This window comes from Oryzias melastigma, linkage group LG10, assembly GCF_002922805.2.
Source record: "Oryzias melastigma strain HK-1 linkage group LG10, ASM292280v2, whole genome shotgun sequence".
NCBI lineage: Eukaryota > Metazoa > Chordata > Actinopteri > Beloniformes > Adrianichthyidae > Oryzias > Oryzias melastigma.
The window spans coordinates 17834407-17857424 of NC_050521.1; the positions used below are offsets into that span (position 1 = coordinate 17834407).

Sequence of the window (23018 nt, forward strand, 5' to 3'; positions counted from 1 at the left end):
TAAATTCCTGTACTTCATGATGATGCAGAAATCTGTCAAGCCATGTTTCCTAGAAGTATTTAAAGATATCAAACACTCACTTTCCTGGATGTCTTGAAATACTTCACAACGCTTGTTTAAGTAATGCCATCATTAAGCACAGAAATCCCACAAAATCCATCATGTGGGTAAGATTGTCTGATCTCTAATCTATTCCCTTTTTTGTTGTTGTTTTTTTCCTCTTTGCAGAGATCAAAAATAGCAGTTTATGAGAAGATGTGGTCGTACATGAAATCCGCAGAACCCTCTGTGTTTGTTAAGACCACGCCTGATGGCGTGGCGCGGGTCCGAAAGTCAAAGGGAAAGTTCGCCTTTCTCCTGGAATCCACCATGAACGAGTACATAGAGCAGCGGAAGCCGTGCGACACCATGAAGGTCGGAGGGAACCTGGACTCGAAAGGCTACGGTGTGGCGACGCCCAAAGGCTCAGCATTAAGGTGGGTGGAATAATATAACAATATCCCCTATGTTGTTATAGTATTCCACCTACCCTGATGTCCCCCTGTTGTCATTCTCTTCTCCTCTTCTTATTTTTGTGTGGACGCAGAGGTAACGGTAGTATGCCCTTTCAGTGTTTTTAACTAAAAATAATTGCTTTTCAGACATGTATTGAAAACTTCTGTTTTATAGGAGAGGAATCTAATCTGAGCTAAAAAAAAACTTTAAAAAAATGTCATTTTTTCCCTTCTTACTGCTGATTTTCTCTCTCCTTCGATCTCTCCTTCTGTCCCGTGTGCTGTCCTACCTGACTGTTGTGTTGTCACTTTTAATTTAACAGTTCAATGGTTTTTCAATTTAGCCTTTAAAAGCTGCGCTGTCACTTGTGACGAATGTTAATTGCATGATGTTTGTTGTTGTTACTTTTCTTCTCAATGACAAGTGTCCCCATCCCGCACACTTCAGTTCTAAACTACGTAACCCTCCATGCCACCTTTTCCAAGATTTAACACTGTCTTTAATCTATATGAGCCTTTTCTTACCTCTCAATATTCCTGAAATTCTAAAACAATTTGTCCTTTTCTAGACAATTCCGAGAAACAGGTAGCAGTCTGTCATAAGCCCGTCCTTTGACAGTGGTAGTCTCACTACCATTACTTTGATGCTTCGTGCAATTACTACTTTGCATTAGATTTCTCACGGACCTGTGCATTTTCTTACAAGTTATGTTTTATCGTTTCAAGAAATGCTGTTAACCTGGCAGTTTTAAAACTGAATGAGCAAGGCCTCTTGGACAAATTGAAAAACAAATGGTGGTACGACAAGGGAGAGTGCGGCAGCGGGGGAGGTGACTCCAAGGTCAGCCTCGATGTCACCACAATCGGGTACCATAGTGCAGAGTAATCGGCAAGGCTGTTCAGACGAACCAAACTTTCACCAAACGTAGTTCTGGGCCATACAAGCTGCTGCTGCTGCTGATTATCAAGCTTACTGCACAGAACAGTTCAGGTCAAAATGAGGAGCTCTTGCTTTTTCTAACAGAAAAATTGATTATTCATGAAAAGTCGCTTTGAAATTTGCAGTATTTTTTTGCTGACTGTATTGACATCTAAAGGAGAAAATGACTGCCCTGCATATGTTAAAGGACTTATTTTATGTAGTCATCCTTGCACATGTAGGGCAGAATCTGAGTTTTTTTTTTTCTTTTTTTAGTTAAAGTAGAAAATGTGTCATTTGCATTGCAAAAAAAAAAAATATTGCTGTAATTGAACAGGAAAAAAAAAAACAAAAAAAGCTGCTCCGCTGAGGCCGGCAGGGAAGCAAGGGGAACAGCGGTGTCTTGAGGGGACTAAGCATCGCAGGCAGACGTGAGAACTCTAATTAATGGACCAAACTTTTCAACTTTTCCTTTAAATGAGTGACCTGACAAACCACACCGGGTTTAAATCTACAGCATCAACTTTCCTTCCTCAGTTCTTTCAAATTAAAAATGTGACCTTTTGAGCATTTGATGCTATCATCTTTTCCACGGTTCACTTTAAGGTGAATATTTCATTAGTGTGAAATCCCACTCAGATTGCATGCCATGACGCACTGTAATGCTTTCACACAATACCGTGCACACAGTGTGTTTGTAATGCTGGTGAGTGTTATTATTACCTTGCTTTCAGGCAGATACTAAGGTCCAGGTATTCTAGTTATTTGCTTCAAGTCCGTGCCATTCTTGTTTTATTTTATTTTTTTGTAAAAATAAAACCTTGGTGTTGACTTAAATTTGAAATATATATATATGTATTTTAAGTAGTTTAGAGATTTCTCTAGTCACTATGGGAATTATATTTTGCAGTATGCCATTTTTTAGCTGCAAAAATATAGACATTTAAATTTATAGAAACCGTTTTTTTTTTTTTTTATTTTAAAAACCCACCTTCTTTTCAGAGCCTAGGAAAAACTCCTTTTCTGCCACAGATTTATTAGCATGCACAGGTATGTTGCCTGCTAACCGTCGGGTTCCTGGCTTGTTTTGTTTCCCCAGGATTCAGCGGGAAAAAAAAAAAGAAATAGGAATAAAGCCGCCCGGAGCTCTGTGTTCCAAACTGAAAATCTCTTGGCCCAGTCGTGCTTGCAAGTCCATGCTCTAACAGACATCAGAAGCTGCACATAATCACACACACAGCTGCTTGACTCACAAACAGACTGAGTCCTCTCCTGCCCCTCCAGCACATTGCAGTGACTAGATTGAATTTCAGATGCAGAGCATGTTGCAGGGTAATTGCATTGTTAATCAATGTCTCACCAAGTCAAGACAATGGTCAGGTCTTCACAGTCTGTTTCTCCAGATTGGCTATGTGGGATATTCAGTGTTGTAATCTTCTTTCACTGCATTTTGCTTTGAATAGATCCCCCTGGGGAGACATTGTTCCCAGGGAGAAGTCAGGTCACTCATTCATCGATGCACTATTTTGCTTTACTTCCACACAGAGATGAGCTACCTTTGTAATTCGGTTTCAAACTTGAACAAATTTGAAGATAGATACGGACTAATCTTTCAGTGCAAATTACACTTGTCACAGAATATGCAGCTACAGGCAGCTTTAGATGGATGTATTTCCCTGACACTGTGGAACTCAGTGATGCAGTTGGGCTGGGATACAGTCATCTGTCACTAATCTGCCATAATTAGAAGATAAGGTTCCCTTGAAGTGATACCGCACGTGGCAAAAGAACACACACGAATGACCCTTTTGAGCCACAATTTATCCAACTCATGCTCCAACATTTTCACTTGTCCTGGTACCACATCAGAGGAGTTAACCCCAACAGGCCGGAGGTAACACTCATGGTGAAAACATGTGATTTTTTAATGAATAGGTTTTTTCTGTTTGATAAGACAAGGCTCCTGTTGGAATGAACTGCTGCTGGAAGCTCCCCACCCCTGCATTAATCTACCCTGGTCTTTTTTAAAACTCAAAGACTTGCAGATCGTACGTTCAGTACCTGCTTGTCGCCTTGGTAACAGCGTCTGCCGATTACTCAAAGCGATATGGGTAGGTCCTGGCTTTAGACTAGGGGTTATAAAGGTAATAGGTAGAATGCCTGCTCTTTGTCATGTTGATATAGCCAGGTGTCCTGCTTTATCGCTTTGTAAAGTATGTAGTAGTTTAAAAGTTGAATAACATAAAATAACATAATATAATGTTATTTATGTTATTTCCCACGTGAAGAACTCCTGTAAACCTTGCAGTATTGAAACTCAGTGAACAAGGCATCTTAGACAAGCTGAAAAACAAATGGTGGTACGATAAGGGTGAATGTGGAACCAAGGACTCTGGAAGTAAGGTCAGTCGCTGCAGGTCTTTTGTACTGATTCCAAATTGCATTTTGACGTACTGTTCATATGCAAGACAAAACTTTCTCTAACATCTTTAGTGTGCTTTTTTGTTTATTTGCCACACATAGAAGTTCTCTTTTTTGGCCACGAGCTGTAACTCAGTTTCTATGTGGCTTGAAAACACGGCACTGCTTCCCCACATACATTTTTTTTTGTCTTCTTTGTTAAACGCTTTTTTGATGCAACATTAAAAATGTGCAAACTTTCTTACCGTAATGATAACACAGAGGGGGAAACAAGACCAGTGCCCATCCGATATGCTATTGTAACTGAAACATAGCGTTTAACTCTTGTTAATAATTGCTGTTTTTGCTCATTTTCATTCTTGACATTCATATTTTTTTTTACCATTATGCTGCTGTTGCTATTTACAAATCTGTTAATTAAAATTTGATTTATTTGCGTTCTTACTAGTTTGCATTGAGATGTGCCTTTTAAATTATTCGGCTTCCTGTGGTGTGATGAACAAGCGAAGGCTGTTGTGATGAGTTATCCAAATTCCTCCTCCTCGAGGCGGCGAGGGCACCGTAGGGCGTCCTGGAATTCTTAAACATGGCTTTGTTAGCACATAACAGGAAGTTGAGGAATTTAATGAGGCCACTTTTTAACCCTCTGAGATCCAGGCCACGCCTCAGATCACAGGTTGGGGTTACTGGGGTTAAACTGCAAATAGTAAAACTCTAATAAACAAATTTTTAATTAATACCCCTAATAGGTAAACAGCAGCAAAATGGTTGGACCTACAGTGTTTTTCTTAACTTTAGCCGAGCTATCATTCATATACTGTGAAGATGACTGTACTGTATGACAGTGTTGCTATAAAAGTTATACGTACATGTCGCTGAGAGACAGGGACTCAGAGCTGTTGACCTATGCGATACTGACCAGCTTCCTTAGATGGTCAAAAGCAGAAGCCATTTATCCTAGGCATAGCTTAAGGCAGGAAAAGCTCTACATTCACCAACACATAGAACATGAAGTTCTGGCTTCTTCTAGCAGTGATTGTTTTAATATCTGAAAGTTTAAAGTCAGGAATTAGTCCAAATAAACTTCTCATCTTATGGCTGTTTTTGATTGTAGTTATAGCCATAGTTTTCTATTTGTAGCATCACCAAGTAATAGACTACAAAATTAGTTTACTGCAATTTTATGTATAAGGTTTTTTTTTTTTTTTTTCAGGGTAGTTTGAGTAGTTCATTTTGCTCTGTTGTCTTTGCTCCACTGCAAAAAGTCTTAAGTCTGTTATTCACTTTCTCCCAGGACAAGACAAGTGCTCTCAGCCTAAGCAATGTGGCGGGTGTCTTCTATATTCTGGTTGGAGGGCTGGGGCTGGCCATGATGGTGGCTCTGATAGAGTTCTGTTATAAATCACGACAAGAAACCAAACGGCTGAAATTGGCTAAGAATGCCCAGAATTTTAAACCGGCTCCCCCGACCAACACCCAGAACTTTGCCACATACAGAGAAGGCTACAACGTTTACGGAACCGAGAGTGTGAAAATCTAGAGGTGGGTAGGACCACTGCATTGTGTTGTGAATGATGGGAATGTTTGGCACTTATTAGCTTGTACATTTCTAAAAATGTTATCAGAAAAGGTAAAAAAAAAGAAAAAAAAATTAAGTTTGTGGTGTGTCATACATTGATAATCTGTCAAGCTACAGTGAAGAGCCCACATTCTCATGAGAGGATATTGTATGATAACACTGTTTCAAGAGTTGGTTTTTAGTTTAAAAAAAATCTGAAAAAAAACTTGTTATTGTGGGATGCTACATTCACCATCAATGCACTTCAGAAAGCTACAAAAAAACAAGAATTTGCAGGAAAATATTGCAATAATAATAGTTACCAATAAACATTCTAATGTACACGTGTTTACATATGAGGATGGTAAAATACTGCATTTATGTTGAAGAGCATGTTTAACCATATGAAGGGCGAACCATTTAAACAAAAGTTAGATATATAGTTTACTTTAATACAGCAGTGGGCAAACTCTTTGACTCGTGGGCCACGAAGGGTTCTAAAACTTGACAGATGGGCCGGATCAGATACTTGATGTGTTTTGTGAAGCGACCTCATATGAGAAAGAAACATGGAATCTGGACAAAAACATACTTTTTGTATTTAAAAACTGTCTCTTTTTCTTATTTTAGAGCCATTTGCTCCAATTAGTTGATGTCTATCAGGGAAAAACAGAAAAATGCTGTGTTTGTTGTATTGAAATGATCAGAAAAATGACTGTCTGACTCGAAACACACACAAGAATGTGAGAAAACAACAAATCTTCCAACACAACATGAATGCAAAACAACTTTCTGCAACCAAAACACAAGTCAGTTTATTCTAGGTGCACCATTAGCACCAACCTATAACCATTACAATATGATTGTCAATTAAATGTATTTCAGTCTGGCGGGCCAGATTAAATGGTTTAATGGCATATGGCCCGCGGGCCGTCGTTTGCTCAGCCTGCTTTATTATAATTAAAAAGCTATCCTGATTTTTATCCTGACTTAAGTTTCTTCCAAAATTCAAGAACCGATTCACTTTGCTTTATGAAAACGAGTATTAGAAAACTGCAAAATACAAAGTAATGCATCCCTTTGATTAGGACTTTTACCCCATTTGTAAATATATATGAGAAAATGTAAAAATCCTTCTTAATTGTTAGTTATAAATATAACAGCAAGGAATCTTATAGTAAAACATTCAAAAAATGTGTTAAAATACAATTTTGCATATATAGACAAAACATAATTAGATAAATGTGTCCAGTTAGACCACAATATTATATTTTATTGTATGAAATAATATTACTGTACATGTATATTTTCATATACAATACAGTCAATGGGTTTATATTAAAAATGATATTAGTTTGGTAAACTAAACAATCATCTGGGCTCATCTTGTATTAGTTGTTAATTAGTGTAAAGTGAACATATTGATGCATAAGAAAAATAATCTTTGCATTATGGCATAAACCATTAAAACAGCATGTTTCTGGCTCAGATCAGTCTCACAGTGAGTGACCCATGCTACATTGCACAAAGTCATTTAGCACAATGCTAATATAATTGCTAATCCCGTTGTGAAGCTTTGTGAACCCAAGCTACATGTTTTCTTTCCACAAACTCAACTCACATTTAAAAAATGTACTAGTTTAATATCAGTTTCTCCTGAAGAACTCCTACGAGTACTTCAAGTGAATGTTCTAGAAAAAAGTGAAGTAAAAAAGCAGTAAAATAACCTTACAACCCCTCTGAAGCACTTTGTTGAAAAAAGCGAAGAATTAAATGGTGGCTTTGTTTTTAATTAGGCTGATTGGAAATTAATGGTAAACCCAGTTCAAGGCGTGTCAAAATTAATTACTACATGCATATTTCATCAATAACCTCTCTGTGTGGAAAATCCAAAAGCTTTCTTCTAAAGGAAAAATAAAAATCATTTTGATTTTATGCATGAATGGGATTGAGGGTGTGTGTTGTCCTCGTCTTTAAATTGGTTTAATGTCAGCCATGGAATTTTAATAAAACAGATTGGCTCAGTGATATAGTCAGAAGTAATTTTGTATTATAACATAAAAATATAAAGAGTTTGTTGTTAGATTCACTAGATCCCCCTTTAGCTCTTGTTTGTTTCTTCTCTTGTGTTGATGCAGGTTTATGAAACATTTCTACTGTCCTTTACAACTGTGACTAAAAATCAATGAACGGCACAGGATCAGGAGGATTGTGCTTCAAGAACAACCCTGTGGGGGCCAACACAGCATGATAATCTGCAATGATGACACGACAGGACTGGTCATGGGAAGAGCCAATGAGGTTACCTCCTCTCAGTGCCTTATGGAACTCCAATCAATGCAACTCACAATAATATTGCTTTGTGCTTGAAACTCATACAAACCAGAAGAATTGTGCAGTACATCCTGTATATATAAATATATATATAGAAACATATATATTTATATATGAATATGTATGTGCTCTATGTGTATCTAACATGAATGAGAGAACTAAAGCCATCATTTGCAACCTCTAAGCACATTTTGAAGTGCCGCAGAGACTATGAATCGAACATGACAAGTGTTTAATTGGTTTCTTGTTATGGGTATGATTGGATTATTCTTCATCCTTCTGCTGCCAGATTTTCAGCACTTATATGTGTTCAAATAATTTTGTTAGATTGTCTCAGTGCACTGTAAGACACTGGTTATTAGATAATAGCTTTTATACTCCTGTGAGTCACCTCCAATGTCCATGTTCTTGTTGTAAGAGATAGGTTAATCGAGTCGGAGCGAAACGCCATTCAGCCCAAAACAAAAGTGGGTGTGATTTGCACTCTTCGAATGTGGTGCTGCTATCGCTGTCTTCTGAAAGTTTGGGTTTGATGAGGTGATGAGCCGAGTCACTATTCGCACTTCCAATACTGCCAAGAGTGTTGTTTGTGAGACGACTGTGTAAAGCCTGTGTAAAGAAAATCTGTTTGTGATTTACATACTGTAAAAAAAAATATCCAGGAAGGTTGAACCCAGCAAAGAGACTCGGCCCGAGGAGGAGTAGTGCCAGCCAAGTTTTTACATTAAAATGAAGCCAACCAAAAAGAAATGGAGGATTATTCTGTTGTGTATCGACTGCAGCCCAACTTAAGGAAAGCAGCAGCAAATTTTTAACAAGTTTTCCTGGATGAAATACAACTTTTGTTCAAATCTGCACATGTGACTGACCGTGGTTTGCTTTTATTTTATCGATGAAATCTTCCGTGTTCTGTGACTTCTCTTAGTAAATGAAACTTATATGAATAAAACACAACATAGGTTTATACAAGGTTGTAAGGGGCGAGAGCTGAATCTTAGCACATTTCCATATTGCTGTAATCATTTCTTTCATGAATACTGTGACTCCATAGGATTTAGGAAATAATTATCACATCACCTAAAACTATGGGCAAATGTTTTATATATTTAAAAAAAAACACTTATAGATATAATGTGAAAAATATGAGCAAATGAGAGGTGTGTACATTTAGATAAATGGAAATTATTTATTTAAAAGAAAGTCAATTTTCCCTTTCCTCTTTTTTTTTGTTCTTTTTTATCTTATAAATTGCATGTGAAATCAATGATGCTTGACAAGCTCTGCTACTCACAAACTGAGCTTATAGGTTTGAAAATCCAGCCCTGCAGGTACTTCTTTTGTAAATCAGTTTCGCACTTTTTTCTTTTTACAACATTTCACCTTCTGCAGAAACAAAAATCTCCAGGCATAATAGTGGGTATAAAAGAGCAAAAGATGCATGCATAATTTGCTGAACCTCATTAGAGGAGCGCTGTACAGAGAATTTTAATACATTTTGTAAATAAAAATGTACAGAAAGGGCCTCGTGTTTGAGTTGTGTGTTGTGTACCCGTGATTGCAGGAGCACACCTCAGTTCAGGTTAAACAAAGTGAATAGTTGAAATCAAGCATGCTGCCTCTGAAGAATCATTAGCCCGAGCATACCCCATGCAGACCATTACACAGGGGGAGGAGGTTTTCCTGTAATAGTCCGATATTGAGCTGTTAGTCAGCTGAAGTGTGTGTTTTGAATCAATACAAGTACCATCTGCCTCAGTCCTGCAATCCACATATTGAGGGCTCCATTGACAGCCTCATCAAGCAAGTGATCTTTCTTTTTCTCTCTTCCTCCATGCTTGATCTGTAATGTACTATAACCTCCAACTGCTCTGAAAGGACACCTGCTGTATTATTATGACTCCAAAGACACATTTTGTAAGAGCTGGAAGCAAACAGGTCAAATTTTTAATGTGTTAAAGGGTAGCTTCAGAGACCTGAAAAACAGTTATTTATTTTTCCTACTTTCTATTTAGATGAACACAGGATTTTCTCGTAGTATTCCTGTGGAACCAACTTGGCCGCCATGAAACGCTTCTCTACAAACCAGACAAGCCGTTTCTGACAAAGCGGCGGCGAATATTGCCTTTTTTTTGTTCTTCCTCTGCTTCAGCGCCTCTGCTTTTGTGTCTTCCTATTTCTTACATTGTTATGCTTGGACTGTTACCAAAGAAGAAGCAGACAGTGTAGGGGAGTCGTGTGCAAGCGTGGAGCTGCACTGCAGCACATGATGCTCAAGAGACAGTTCTGCAGAATTAGTTTATGCGCCTATCAAAGACAGTGGCAGTGTTTGTCCCACAAGAATATGAGAGAAAAACAAGGTGTAACAAGCTATTAGAATGAGGCCTCGCATGTAGAAAATAATACACTGAAAGGAAGTGTTAATCTAATCAGGAGCAGCAGAGCACATTTCCCTCCACCAGAGGATAACTAATCATCTCATACACGTCGAACCCGAAGCTATTGGTGCTCACTACCTCTTTGGGCCTGTGGCTATGGGGTTAATCTGATCTAACTTGGCCTCTGTCACCAAAGAGAAGATGGTTATAGCCTGTTTGTCAATATGAGCAAAGCAGGAAAAGAGATGAGAAACCTCGAAGGATCAGGAAGGACTTGGCTTAAGGAGGATCCAACGATTGGGAGGAGGAAAAAAAAAAGCTTTCTGGTTGAATGGCAAAGGCCTCTGTCATTTTGCTGCGTTCTGCAGTCTTTCACTTCATCTCTTTCTCTCTCTTCAAGGACACAATGAATAAATCAGATTCCAACTGACTTGTTCCATTCCTCCCCCTCCTTTTTCTTCACTTGGGCTCTTCAGCTGCCTTCAAGTGCACCTCAACAGACCTGCACCTGACAGGTTCAACAGGCGTTTACCGGTCTCTCACGCAGCGCCTCTGTTCTTTAAGAAACCGCCTCACTGTCAGAGAAAAGATTTTTAGCGCGTTTTTTTCCTCTCGAGTGCAGCTCCTCCTATGCTTTATTCCTTCTGCCGACACGTTGGAGAGAGCTCACACAAAGCTCTCTGAAGCACATTTTAATAAATTTAAGGAGCAAAGAGACGCATTGAAATGCCACATGGAGATCATATGAGAATCCATTACAGACAAGAGGATGGGAAAATATTAGAACAGCAACTCTAGTGGGTCTTAAAAGTATTTTAAAGTAAAGTATGCTGCATGCACAAACACATTTGTGGGTTTTAGGCATGTCTCCATTTGTGTAAAACATTTTTTTTTTTTCATTGCAGACACACAGGTGTGACTCAGAAAGCATAAAGAAGCAAGACGAGGATTTGTTACTGTTTGATTTGATCTGAGTGGGCAATAATCGCAATGTGAGCCTGCACGCCGTATGAGCTCTGGCAACAGATGAGCCACTTCCAGCATCTACTGAGACAGCAGCTCTCCTGGGAGATTTGAGCTCTACACTTTTAAGGTCTGCGTCTTATCTCAGCTGACGGCTGCAGTTGCAAGACACATGCAGATTTGACATCTTAAAAAAAGAGAAATACTAATAGGACATCACAGGTCACGAGAAGAGGGTAAGAACACGCTGACAACAAAAAGACATTTACTCTAAATGATGGGTTTACCCATCAGAGGGCTGCAAGGAAACTCACAAGAAGTGATCCAGTTTTCTGAACTTGACTGCAAAGCAACAAAGGCCTAAAATCTTGTCTACCTTCTCAAGATTTGTGTGACTTTTCTAGTGTTTGTCTTCCTCGATTGTCAGGCAGAAGGCATAGTTTATCTGTATGACATTGTCAGCTATTGTTTGCTCAGATTCTCATAGTGTACATTAGAATATAAAAGTCACACACTGAAAGATCTAGTAAATAAAACATGCCAATACTAAAGGTGTATTCAGACTGGAAAAGTCTCTTGTTCAGCGGACTTGGTCCGGATCAAGTCCTAAACCTTGCATTTGGTCCATTACAAACTATTGGAGACTCCTTGTTTCAAAAGAAAGCCAAACAAAACCACATGACTAAAGATCTCTTCTGTCATTGGCCAGGATGAAGGAGGGCTAAAGCAACAAGAGAAAGAGTAACGGAAGTCCTGCTCTTTACCATCCTTGTCGAGATAGTTCACTTATTCAAACTTTATATTTCGCTGACCAGTTTTGGACATCTGTTTCAACGTCCCGTGCAACACTTTTTACTGCTACTCTTTCCAGTTACTTAGCAGTTACTGAGGAGATGATGAAGAAAGTACGCTAAGTGTTTGTGACATCAATTTTCAGGAAAACTGTGATAAGCAATGTGTATACCATTAAAAGTTGTTCTATTGAGCCTGGATACATCCGACTAAATTCTCATGAGTTGTTTTGCCCCATCTTTGCTTTACATTTGCCCTCAGCTCATCGGTTGCGCCATACTTTCTCTGTTTATATCACATAATGACCAGCCCTTTTGGTCCAGTTGAGCCGATTTAGACTGAGGAAACTATTCAGAGAGCGAACCCGAGCTCATTCCAATTGGAAACTAACTGAGGCAACCTCAAAAGATGGGTCCGAGAGCGCTTCTTGGTCCGGGACTCGGGTCCGCCTGGCTGTATTCAGACTAAATATTAGTTCTGGATTATTCAACCTATAACATTCAGTAGAAATCTGTAATAGTTTTTCTTATTTTTGCCAATTTCTACTGTCCAATGTATGGAAACCCTGAGACGGTAGGTAGGAATAAACTGATAAAATATGTTAAAACATGACCAGGAAATGAAGAAGTTTTAATGAATTTGTTTAAATACTGATCAACCAAAAAGGAAAATGAAAAAAGAAATGTTTACATCCATACATATACTGTAATGCATCTGCTCTCCTTGATTAACTTCATTTTTTCTCTGTTCTCTTAGTTTTTAAATATGAGGTTCGTTTTCTTGTTTGTTTTTGTTGTTCTAGCTTTCAAGAGAAATAGCACAATATATGTCACTTGTTGGTTAAAGCATTAATGTGAGAAATATTTCATGTTAGCATATCACCTTTTTTTAGATATAAACTAAAAGGATTTTTTTATCAAATGGATGTCAAAGTTATAAGCATAAAACATTTTTGAAAAAGGAAAATGAACGTTTCCCAGAAGTTTATCCATATATCCTGGTGCAGCTGGCTTAACTTTGTTAGATGTCTTTTTTTTAACAGTACAAAAGGCTGTGAAATTTCATAAGGTCAAAAATACCAATAAAGGCAACAGGTAAGAGATAAAAAAAAAACAACCCAACAACTAAATTTGCTGTGACTTTGTTGCCCTCAGTGTGCATGGAAGGATCAAAATTGATAGAACGTAACACTTTTGCTCAACACAGCAATGAGTCACAATCAAGTGATGAAGGAAAAGCTTGGATATTTATTAGCAGACCAATTGTTTCCAATTCAGACTCCTTCAGTAATTGTCTTACGCTGCTGATAATGATGGCTTAATACAGGTGTATCAATTCAAGACTATTATTAATCAGCTCAGAGAACACTGGTTCTTAATACAAGGAGGCTTCCTAACATCTAATTATCATGAAATCTTCATTAGGTACGATTTGATTTACACATTTTTTTTCTCATCGTGTTAATTTTCAGTGAAAACCAATAAAAGAAATTGCATAGAATTGATTCACTGACCTACAACACACTTAGACAGAAAGGAAGGGTCACTTTGTAATGAGCAGATAATGATGAAAGGATTTAGTGCTCAGTAACAGCTTATAAGTGAACAATTAGGGAAGACTATTTAGGACTCGACTATATGCAAGGAAGTCGATGATTTTAGTCATTCACCTCGTCATCTTTAGGAGATGAAAGATAACAGCAAGGTAAAGAAAAACAGCAGTGTAAGAGCTGGTTTTAGTAGCATGCTTTTAGGGAAGAATATAAATTCATAAACCAGGATTTATTTAACATAAATTAAATATCCACATTTTTACAAGTTTTTTTTTTTTTAAAGCTAGTAATAAAAATGCATTTTAACAAAGAACCTTTTTTTTCGGACACTTTGGATTTTAAGCTAAAAAATGAATTGTCAAACTTCAAAATTTAAGATTTCTTATATTTTTCCTTAATTCGATTTAATTTTTTTTCAAGCTTTAATTTTAGACATTACCAAAAAGACACACAGATTCATCAAACTCATTAAAGAAATAATGAAATGCATTAAATCTGGTGATTTTGAACTAAAGTCAAGTAGAGTTTGATTTTTTTTCCCTTAAAAAGGAGCTTGAAGAAGCAAACATATAAATCCACCCCTATTGAGTTACTTCATTTTTTCAAACATTTTTATAATCTGGTTCTGATCAAATCAAGTGGAGATTTTTCTGTCAAGCTAACTAAGTCGACTCCTTATTGATTGTCTTCAGAAAACATGCTGTCATGATTTCACTAATCAATAACATTAATCGCACATTATGAAATGTAAGACTTGTTAATTATCAGAACTCATTTTAATTTCAATCCAGATATCATCCCTAGACATTGCAAATCAAGTTTTCAAGTAACTACTGTAATGTAATGTTCACATTTTGTATCCCGAACCTCTTATTTAATGTAAAAATAAACCCATTGGTAAAGTAGCAACCTTTTATATTCACATATTATATAAAAATATTACCTTATAGGCTGCTGGTGAATCAATAGAGTCAGAATACAAAGAAAGAAAAAAAAGCCTAATTTTCCCCACAAAAAGTTACAATTTTGTATTGTACAACACTACAAGAACAGCACAGAGGCTCAAGCAGGTTTCTGTGGACAGAAGAAAATGTCTGCCCACTAAAATCACTCGCCTGTGCTTCCCTCACTTCACATTTTTCTGTTTTTTCTTTCACTTATTTCTTTTCTTCCAAAATTAAAAGCTGCGCTCAAGGGGGTTTACCACCAGGTGTTCAACCCTTTGCTCAAAACATGAAACACCTTGCAGCTGCATTACATTATTGATTGTTGAAGCTCTGTGGAGGTTAAAAAAAAAAAAAAAAGAAAAGGTATTCTGTATTTAGCAGCTGATTTCCCTCCCAGCAGTGAGTGAGTGTTTTCCAACTGAATAATTAAAATTACAGGATTTAAATTGATTTGAATTTATGGTGCTGAACTGTTTGGCGGTTTCAAATGAGTTGACACATTTTCAGACTAAACCGTATTTTTAAAAAATATTCAACTGCAGTTTCTAAGTCATCTAAAGAACAAAGATGTAAAAAGTCTGAAGATGATGCAGGATGCTCTAAACCAGCATCAACCTGCATCATTTCTCATCAACCTATCCATCCTATGGTGAACTCTGGTGCTGAGCACTGGTGAAGTGTGCATTAGCAGTGCTTTTTGCTTGCTTTGATTGTTCTTATGCGGGGTTCTTGCACTTTCGCTGCACATGTGGCACAAGAGAGAGCATCAGAAAGATCAGAGAAGAAGTGGGAGGGGCCAAGGCCCTGCAAAGCCCGTTTGCTGCAGCAGAGCTGACAAGTTGCTTACTATGACAGCACATCTGGACCTTGCACTTGCTCATTATCGCTGAGAGTGCTGGGCTTTAACCGACACAGACTTGGCACACAGCTGACTGCAGAAACATATGCTATCAGACCAAATCCATGCTGATCACAGACCTATTGCACGTTTTAGCCTGCATTTAGAAAGTCAAATGACCCTCCGTCATTAGCTCCATGAAAGCAGCTCTCAGTAATAATACTAATTGCTTGCATCATGTTGATTTTTTTTTTAACTTGTAGATTCTAAAGTGTAATCCAATTTTGGCAATTGTTCTTGAATGTTTTTAAAATCTTTTCCCAGAATCACAAAAGGGAACTGGAGTGGATGTCCCTCCAATGATTAGCTGGTAATGAAATCCTAAGCATTGTAGATTTTTCTGAATCTTTGTTTGTCACAGCAAACGGGCCACTGAGGATTTTAAGGATTCTTTCAAAAACATGCAAAAAATATGTCGACAGAAGAAAAATACGTGAGAGTTTGTTTACACAGTTTCATTCTCAGAAATGAAAGACTGACCTCTGATGCACAAACTCTCCTTTAACCATAGAAACATCGTATTTTCCTCATTTTCATTCACACACATCATATGAGACCCATTTTTGCATTTCTCCATCATTTGTTGATGTTTGGGTCTCTAGGATTTTATGCACCATGTGTGCGTTTTTGCTCAGCTGATGTGGTTTCAGAATCTCCATCCTCAAAAGATCAAAATATAACCGTTTCCATCATGGTCACTAGTTATGGCTCCAATCCTGGCATTCTGTCATCTATCGGGGAGCACGGCTTGAGGTAGAAACCATCAGTCAAGTGATAATCTTTCTTGTGCTCCTAACACAGTTACCTGCCATGATAAGCATTTTTAGCATTGCACATAATAATTCACTTCACAGATTATAGGACAATTCTTCTCATTATTTTCCCATTTCTTGATGGTAACTACAACAAAGCTTTAATAGATTCATTAATTGGTTAGAATTTCATCAGATTTAGTATTTATTTATTTTTTGTTATATAGTTTTTTACACCTTTGAATGTTTTACTACAAAAATATAGTTGGGGTCAATAAATAGCTGTAGATGAGACGGTTTTAAATAGTAACGATGTTTGCAAAAAAAAGGTAAGGTTGACTTTGTAATTAAGCCAGCTACCAAAGCATTTTAGTTTCATGAAGTTCACTTTGGTCCAATCAAAAAAATCACTTTGAGGCAACATTTTGACCTAAAAAAAGGCTGTCATCACACTGAGAAACAAGGACAGGACATCTCTGGTGACTTTCGCCACATTGAGCTTGTTTAAGATTGAAAAACTGAAAAAGACTGGAAAAACATAAAAGTACAAGCACATACAAGCCCAACAGATACGTTTTGCAACATCGATGGGAGAAAAATGGTTTTAAAATTGTATTATAATTGTTAGCTGATACACCATAGTATGGCTGAGTAGAATTTTGACTGTAAAGCATTTGGAGACTTAATTAATGTAGAAATACTGTAAGTAATTTCTATCTGTGCAAGATGGTCACTTTGACATTACCAAGGTTTTCTAAACTGTATTTAGTTTTAGAAATTAATTTAAATTAATTTTCAGGATTTTGGAAATGTTTTATAATCTAGACTTTAATCTCAGAGTACTAAAGGTTATTCCACTAGAATACTTAAAAAAAAAACTTGCATAAATGTAGGATTCTAAAATGTTTGTTGGTGCACGCGTGAACTGTGGAGAACAGCTACACAGCAGCATCAACTGTTAGCACATGAGTGCACATTCACTGGAAATCTGAAAATAGGTTCGTTTTGCAAAACAAGACAATAAAAATAAAAAAGGATGTTAAATTACACTGAATCATATATTTTGATAAGGTTTATTAAAAGATTTAAGAACTCATTCTTTTTTTCTCGACCTCGAACAGGTAAAATCAAAAATAGTCAATAGAAATAAAATATTAGGAAAAGGTGTTTCATGGTCTGACTCTTTTCAACTGATCAAGATTACAGATCTTAGGTGATAAGATAATATTTACATCAGATAGTGAATCTAATTTGGTTTATCAGTTTATTAGAATCACGAAAGCAAAGTATGTTTTAGTTTCAATGTCAAGAACTTTTTCCTGAAGCTCTTTTTCAGTGGTAGACTGATTACAGTCTTGCAACAATCTCCTATACTTTATACACCCACTACGTTTTTCATGACTTGGTAGGTGGTCAATTACTCACTATTGCATACACAACTAAAGAACTAATTTTAACTCAAACAATACTGGTTTAAAAAAATAGACATGCATTAACTGGACCCATAATCTCTGACATCACACATAGGGGTATGAAAAGCAAAATGAAGCCTAAAGAGCTATTTTTGGCTTAAGTTTATTCCACCCAAATCTACAATGTTGCAAAAATAGATGATTGACTGAGTTCATCCACTAGCTAATCAAAAAATTTAAGAAGTCACAGACAATTCTGCACACTTTTGAGATCTAATTAAATCAAAAAGCAGATTCAGAAGAAAATTGGTTGACATGAATGGAAATATAATCGCTAAACCTTAAAAAATAAACACATTTCTAAGCGAGGTCGTACATATCTTCCTTTTAGGTGTAAAGTTGGACCTCTTAAAAACATTGCTCCAGTGTGAAATCAACCTCCAGTGGTTGTTTAAGGAACTGCAACACTTATAAGCAAAATACGGGGGTTTTGGTATAAACTAATTTATTTTCCATTTCTGTGTTATTGTTTTGTTGAGCTGCAGCTTTAAACAAGTAAAGGAAAATTGTGTTTTTCAACAAGCGATTTGGGAGCTTAAATCTCCTTATCTATGAGTACAAACGGAGTTCAAGATGATTGATATTCTATTTGAATTTGCTTGTTGCAGCTTTTTATGCACAGCATGTACTGTATGCTGTTAGGGGTCCTGTTAAAAGGAAATCCCATGTCTACAACCCCCCTATCTGTACTCCTACATGCCACCACCCTCCCACTCACATGCAAATAAAGTCATGATAATCAGACTGAGGCACATGTAAAAAAAATAATAACATCTGCTGTTTTCAGGCTGTTGCTGGTTCATTGAAAGCTGGGCTCTTCTATCTGAACCTGACAGCTCGCTCACACTCACCATTGACTTAAAATAGCTAGCTTTCAAAACAACACCAGCAAAGTCAAATAAGGTGCAGGCCGAGATGTTATGTGGATAACACTGACGTGCGGACCGAGAAAAGTAATTTTATTTCTTCACTGGAGCATCTTAAAAGGAAAATGTATTTCCTTGTGCTTGTTTTTGAGACGTGGAACGGCAAAAACAGAGGTAATGTTTAGGTTGTTTGACATATCCGTTCATGACTGACAGTAATATAAAAGCACTCCATTTTAAACCCCTTAAAAAAAGAAAAATGCCCCCCTTTTTGAGTGAATGTTACAAACCAAACATGCAAAAAGAAATGACGTAAATGGAAAGAATGTGTCAGTTACTGATTTTCCATCATAAGTGCACTCAGGTGTGAGAAACGCATTTTAAAAAAATCCAGTAAATCGCATTGTTTGTTTTTTCAAAGAATATATTTGTGCAGAAAATAAAAAATGGAATTACATACAAATAAGCAAAATTATTTCCCTCACAAACTTGTTACTGCTTCTTTGAGAAGCGTCTCGGTCCTCCACTCGTTCCCTGTATTAGTAACACCTGTTCAAACCGGTTATCTGTGTAAAGGACACATGTCTACACCACTAAACCGTCAAACTCCAACATCTCCACCAAGACCAAAGAGCTGTCACAGGACACCAGTGACAAGATTGTTGACCTGCACAAGATTAGGATGAACCAATCTACAATAAAACAGCAGAGTTGTGAGTAGATCAACTGTTGGAGCAATTATAAAAAACAGAAGAAATACAAGATCACTGACAATCTCCCCCCATCTGGGGCTCCATGCAAGATCTCACCTGATGGGGGACAAATTATCTTGAGAATAGTGAGGAACTAGCCCAGAACTAAACAGAGAAACGGGGAGAGCGAGTGCAGAACTGTCCAACGGCCCATTGATGACCCATCAATGGGTCCATCACACATGGAGCACAACATGAACCTAATATGAAAGGATTTGTGATCATTTCAGTATCATACATAATTGTTTATTTGTATTTAATCCTTTCTGTTAATGGGAAAACAGACAGTTTGATGTAAGGGTAAAAAAGAAAACATACTTGGCCAACCCTTTGTTCATTGTGATAAGAAAAAAATTGGAAAAAAATAAAAATTGTGACTTTAAAACTGTGAACCGAATTGAATCGTGGCTTGTCTGAATCGTTCCATCCCTATTGACTACCACATACTTTTTGCACCAGTGTTTTCCTAAACTGAATGTCGTTCTGTCATTGACCATAACATCAAAACACTTTCACTGCTCCACAGCTGATGGGAGCTATTCAGTATGGAGTGGTTGAATAGAAATGCAGAGCCTGCAAAAAAAGCTGTGTCCAATCACAGAGCGCAGGCAGGTGTGCCAGTCTGGTAGCGAGATGAAGCAGTGGGGGAGACATATTGTTATACAGAAATTGCATTACACAAATGCATGAACAAATGTAATCTGTCTGGTCAAAGGATTTTTTCCCAAATGTTAGAAAAGCACTTTTAGTTATTTGATGCAAGGGCTGAAAGGACTTCAGAAGACACTTCTTGAATTTTGTGCATCATGCGGTAAAAGACATCATGGACTTTTCTTAACAGGAATTTTGAACACTGAGTGAAATGAAAAGGAGGAAAAAACTTCAAAGAAAGAACCCCTCAGGAAAAGTGTTTTACAGGGCCAGATTTACAGGATTTTTCAACTGTCTGCACATAACACCCATGTCTTATGAGAAAGGCTATTTTTGAGCCATTTTCTTCAGCAATAGCTCAATTTAATAGAAAAATAGTGCGCTACTTGCCTAGAACACTGTTCTATTTGATTACACAGTTCATGGGGACTGTGGACTATGATAAAGGATTGATTTATTTTTCAGAGAGCTCGAAATAATAATCCTCCATTAAACCTTCATGGCCTCCAGGCCCAAACTTTTAATAACATTATGAGAGATATGAGAGTTGTGGCCTGGTGCTGCACGGCTTACCCATCCTTTATCTTTTTGAACTTCTGCACGATGGCTTGTTTGTGATTCTTCTATGAACCGTTTATTTTGAGCCAAATAAAGTTAACAGTCTGTCCCTTTGGTAGCAATGGCCTTTAGATGTTTATGAAGACAGTGACTATCTTCATAGCATTAAGATCCTTGACACAGACTCAAAGTTTTCCTAAAAAAAGTGGTTTATAGGCTGCACCAGGCTGCAACCGAATGGTAAATTATGAAGGACTGAGATGACGGTACATGAGGGAAATTGTGACATAAAAGGCTGAATTGCCTTGAACTGCCACGGGGGGCTCATAAAAACTGAATGGATACTGTGTTTTGTGTGAATTTTTTAAATCTAGAAGGCCATGGCTAAAGTGGAGCTGAATTCTTAATGAGGGCACGTGGACATCACTGCTGATGCGACAAAAAAACAGACACTGACAAATGACTGCCACTGGCTGGTATTGATCAGATGTGTCACAGTAAAAAAAAGTGCAGTTTGGTAATATAATTATGTAAAGATACTTCAGGTAATTAAAGTCATAAACTAGTAGCTAAACTGACTTGATTTTTTAGGCTGCTGTCAATGTTCTTAAAGGTTTAGACAGTTGAAGTTACTTGACTTCATTGCCATAACAAGACTATTTAAAATGTATATATATATAATCCTTATTGTTGATTAATTCAGGGTGAGAAGATTGGATGGATGAAAAAAGATGGGATAGGAAGTTTGACAGGAGGCATGTTATATTGGCCATTCAGCCTCTTTTACTTGCATTCATTGAAGCTAATTAATCAATTACACATAACTAACCATTCATCAATCTATTTTGTACACCCACTTTATCCTGGATTGAGTTGCAAAAGACAGAGCCTCTTCAAGATGAGCTGTCATGATCAGTGAGTACCTTGGATAAGTCAGCAGTCCATCACTGTACTAATCAAAGATAAATGAGACAAACTAATTACTCTGAATAATTCAGAACTACTACTCCATCTGAAGGGTCATATATATATTTTTACTCAAAAAAAGTGTACCAGCTGGGAACTGCCGTGCACAGTCTTGAGTTTCTACACAACTTTCTTAATTAAACCACTCTCCCAACTTCTTAGAGTTTAGCATGTCTCCAACCAGCTTTTACTCAAAGGTGGTAAACATTCAATCCACTTCGTCTCTACTCCTGATCGACAAAGCAACCAAAAAAAAAAACTTAAAAAGGTTATTTGTGTTGTGGTGGTCACTGTAAAACAAGTATTGAGGTTTATTTTGTCAACAAGAAGCAAGTGGTGAAGTTGGTGAATCAGCTTCTCCCACATTCCAAATACTCAGAGCAGAGATTGTTAAAGTATGAACATACAGAGACTTCTGCAGATAAACCCTCAGCTACATAAGTAAGAAGTTAAAGCCCTTGTTAAAACTAGTATCTACACTACATCAGTTTACCTCAATTATTTTAACTAAAACTATAAAATTAACATGGTCAACTATATATTGTTTTTCTTTAAAATAAAGCTGATCCTGGTCCATGTTTTGGATATTTAGTGCAGAGTGCAAAATGTTACCACGTTGTTACCATTTAAAGTCCCCCTCCAATGAAAATGATGTTTTGAGTTTTTAACATTAATGTGTGGCATTTTTCTTATGAAAGCGAACAAATTTAATAGGGAATCATTTTGTTTTTGCATTTCCGAGTATTTCTCCTTTTAAATCGCTGTCAATAAAACTGTCACAGACAGGCTCTGTTTGAATTAATTAGCTTGCTTTATGTCACAACAGCTCTGCTGCACATGCACTAAACACCTCCTCTGTTCCGGCTAGCGTGTCTAGTTCAGCCGTTCACATTTCTGTGGTCAAATCAGCCGTCACTGGATTTTTTGTGTGAGTTTCATCCAATACTTACGGTAGCAGGACTGAGAACGAAATCTCCACCAGACTCCACGGAGCTTCTTGACGTGACCACGGAAATGTGAACAGGGGCTCATTTGACCGCAGTTTTAAAGGATTGGAAATCCATGAAAGACCATTTTAATGTTAGCTTTCATTATTATAAACCAATGGATTGAATGTATTAGTCACAGCAACGTCAATAAACATTGGACAGTTAGCAAAATGATACGGCTGGACTCTACCGATATTGCTTGACATTTTTATGTAGCAGCAATGAAGATTTATGCTAGCGACACACAAAGCTATTATCATCATACGGGGAGGGGATCAGAGGCGGGGCTACTCAGCTCAGTTCCAAAAGCCACGCCCCCTCAGAGGAGATCTTTGAAGCAGAGACTTCAGATCAAAATGTCTTTTTTAGACAATTAGGTTGTGGAATTTCGGCAAAAAAACTTCATTATCATTATTAAAACATTACTGAGAACGTTTTTTTTTTAATTAAAAAAAATTGTCATAGGGAGACCTTAACTGTTTAAAATGACTCCATCAAGCTATACTTTATGGCCAGTACAAGATCTCCTCTTAATACAAAGTGACAAAATAGCCGCAACACCACCACAAGTTCTTTTTACATACTTAAATGTTAACTTTGTATCAAATAGTTAAAACTTTCAACAATTTCCTTTAAATCTCATAATGACACCAAACTAAGACAAAATATACAAGACAAACTCTAGTTAAATGCACTAACATTGTGAATGTAACTAAGCATGTATATTTGACTAGATAATCCATCCACTAAAGTATCAAA

General features: G+C 37.1%; 1 protein-coding gene across 6 annotated transcripts in view; it reads left to right on the top strand.

The window, feature by feature from the left end:
- Positions 1-9248, top strand: part of gria3b (glutamate receptor, ionotropic, AMPA 3b) — a 100350-nt gene extending 91102 nt beyond the window's left edge. Inside the window, exons 13-16 of one of the 6 annotated variants that reach the window (XR_002920476.2) lie at positions 229-476; positions 1221-1335; positions 3702-3816; positions 5129-5264. Coding sequence is in view for 5 of the 6 variants with exons in the window: in XM_024283315.2 (XP_024139083.1) it covers positions 229-476; positions 1221-1335; positions 5129-5374 (609 nt within the window). In the remaining variant the exon portion in view is untranslated. Of the gene's footprint in view, positions 1-228; positions 477-1220; positions 1336-3701; positions 5022-5128; positions 5377-7530 lie in introns of those variants that run through there. The other 5 variants (XM_024283315.2, XM_024283314.2, XM_024283317.2 and 2 more) reach the window with 5 other exon arrangements.
- The last annotated feature ends 13770 nt before the right edge of the window (positions 9249-23018 follow it).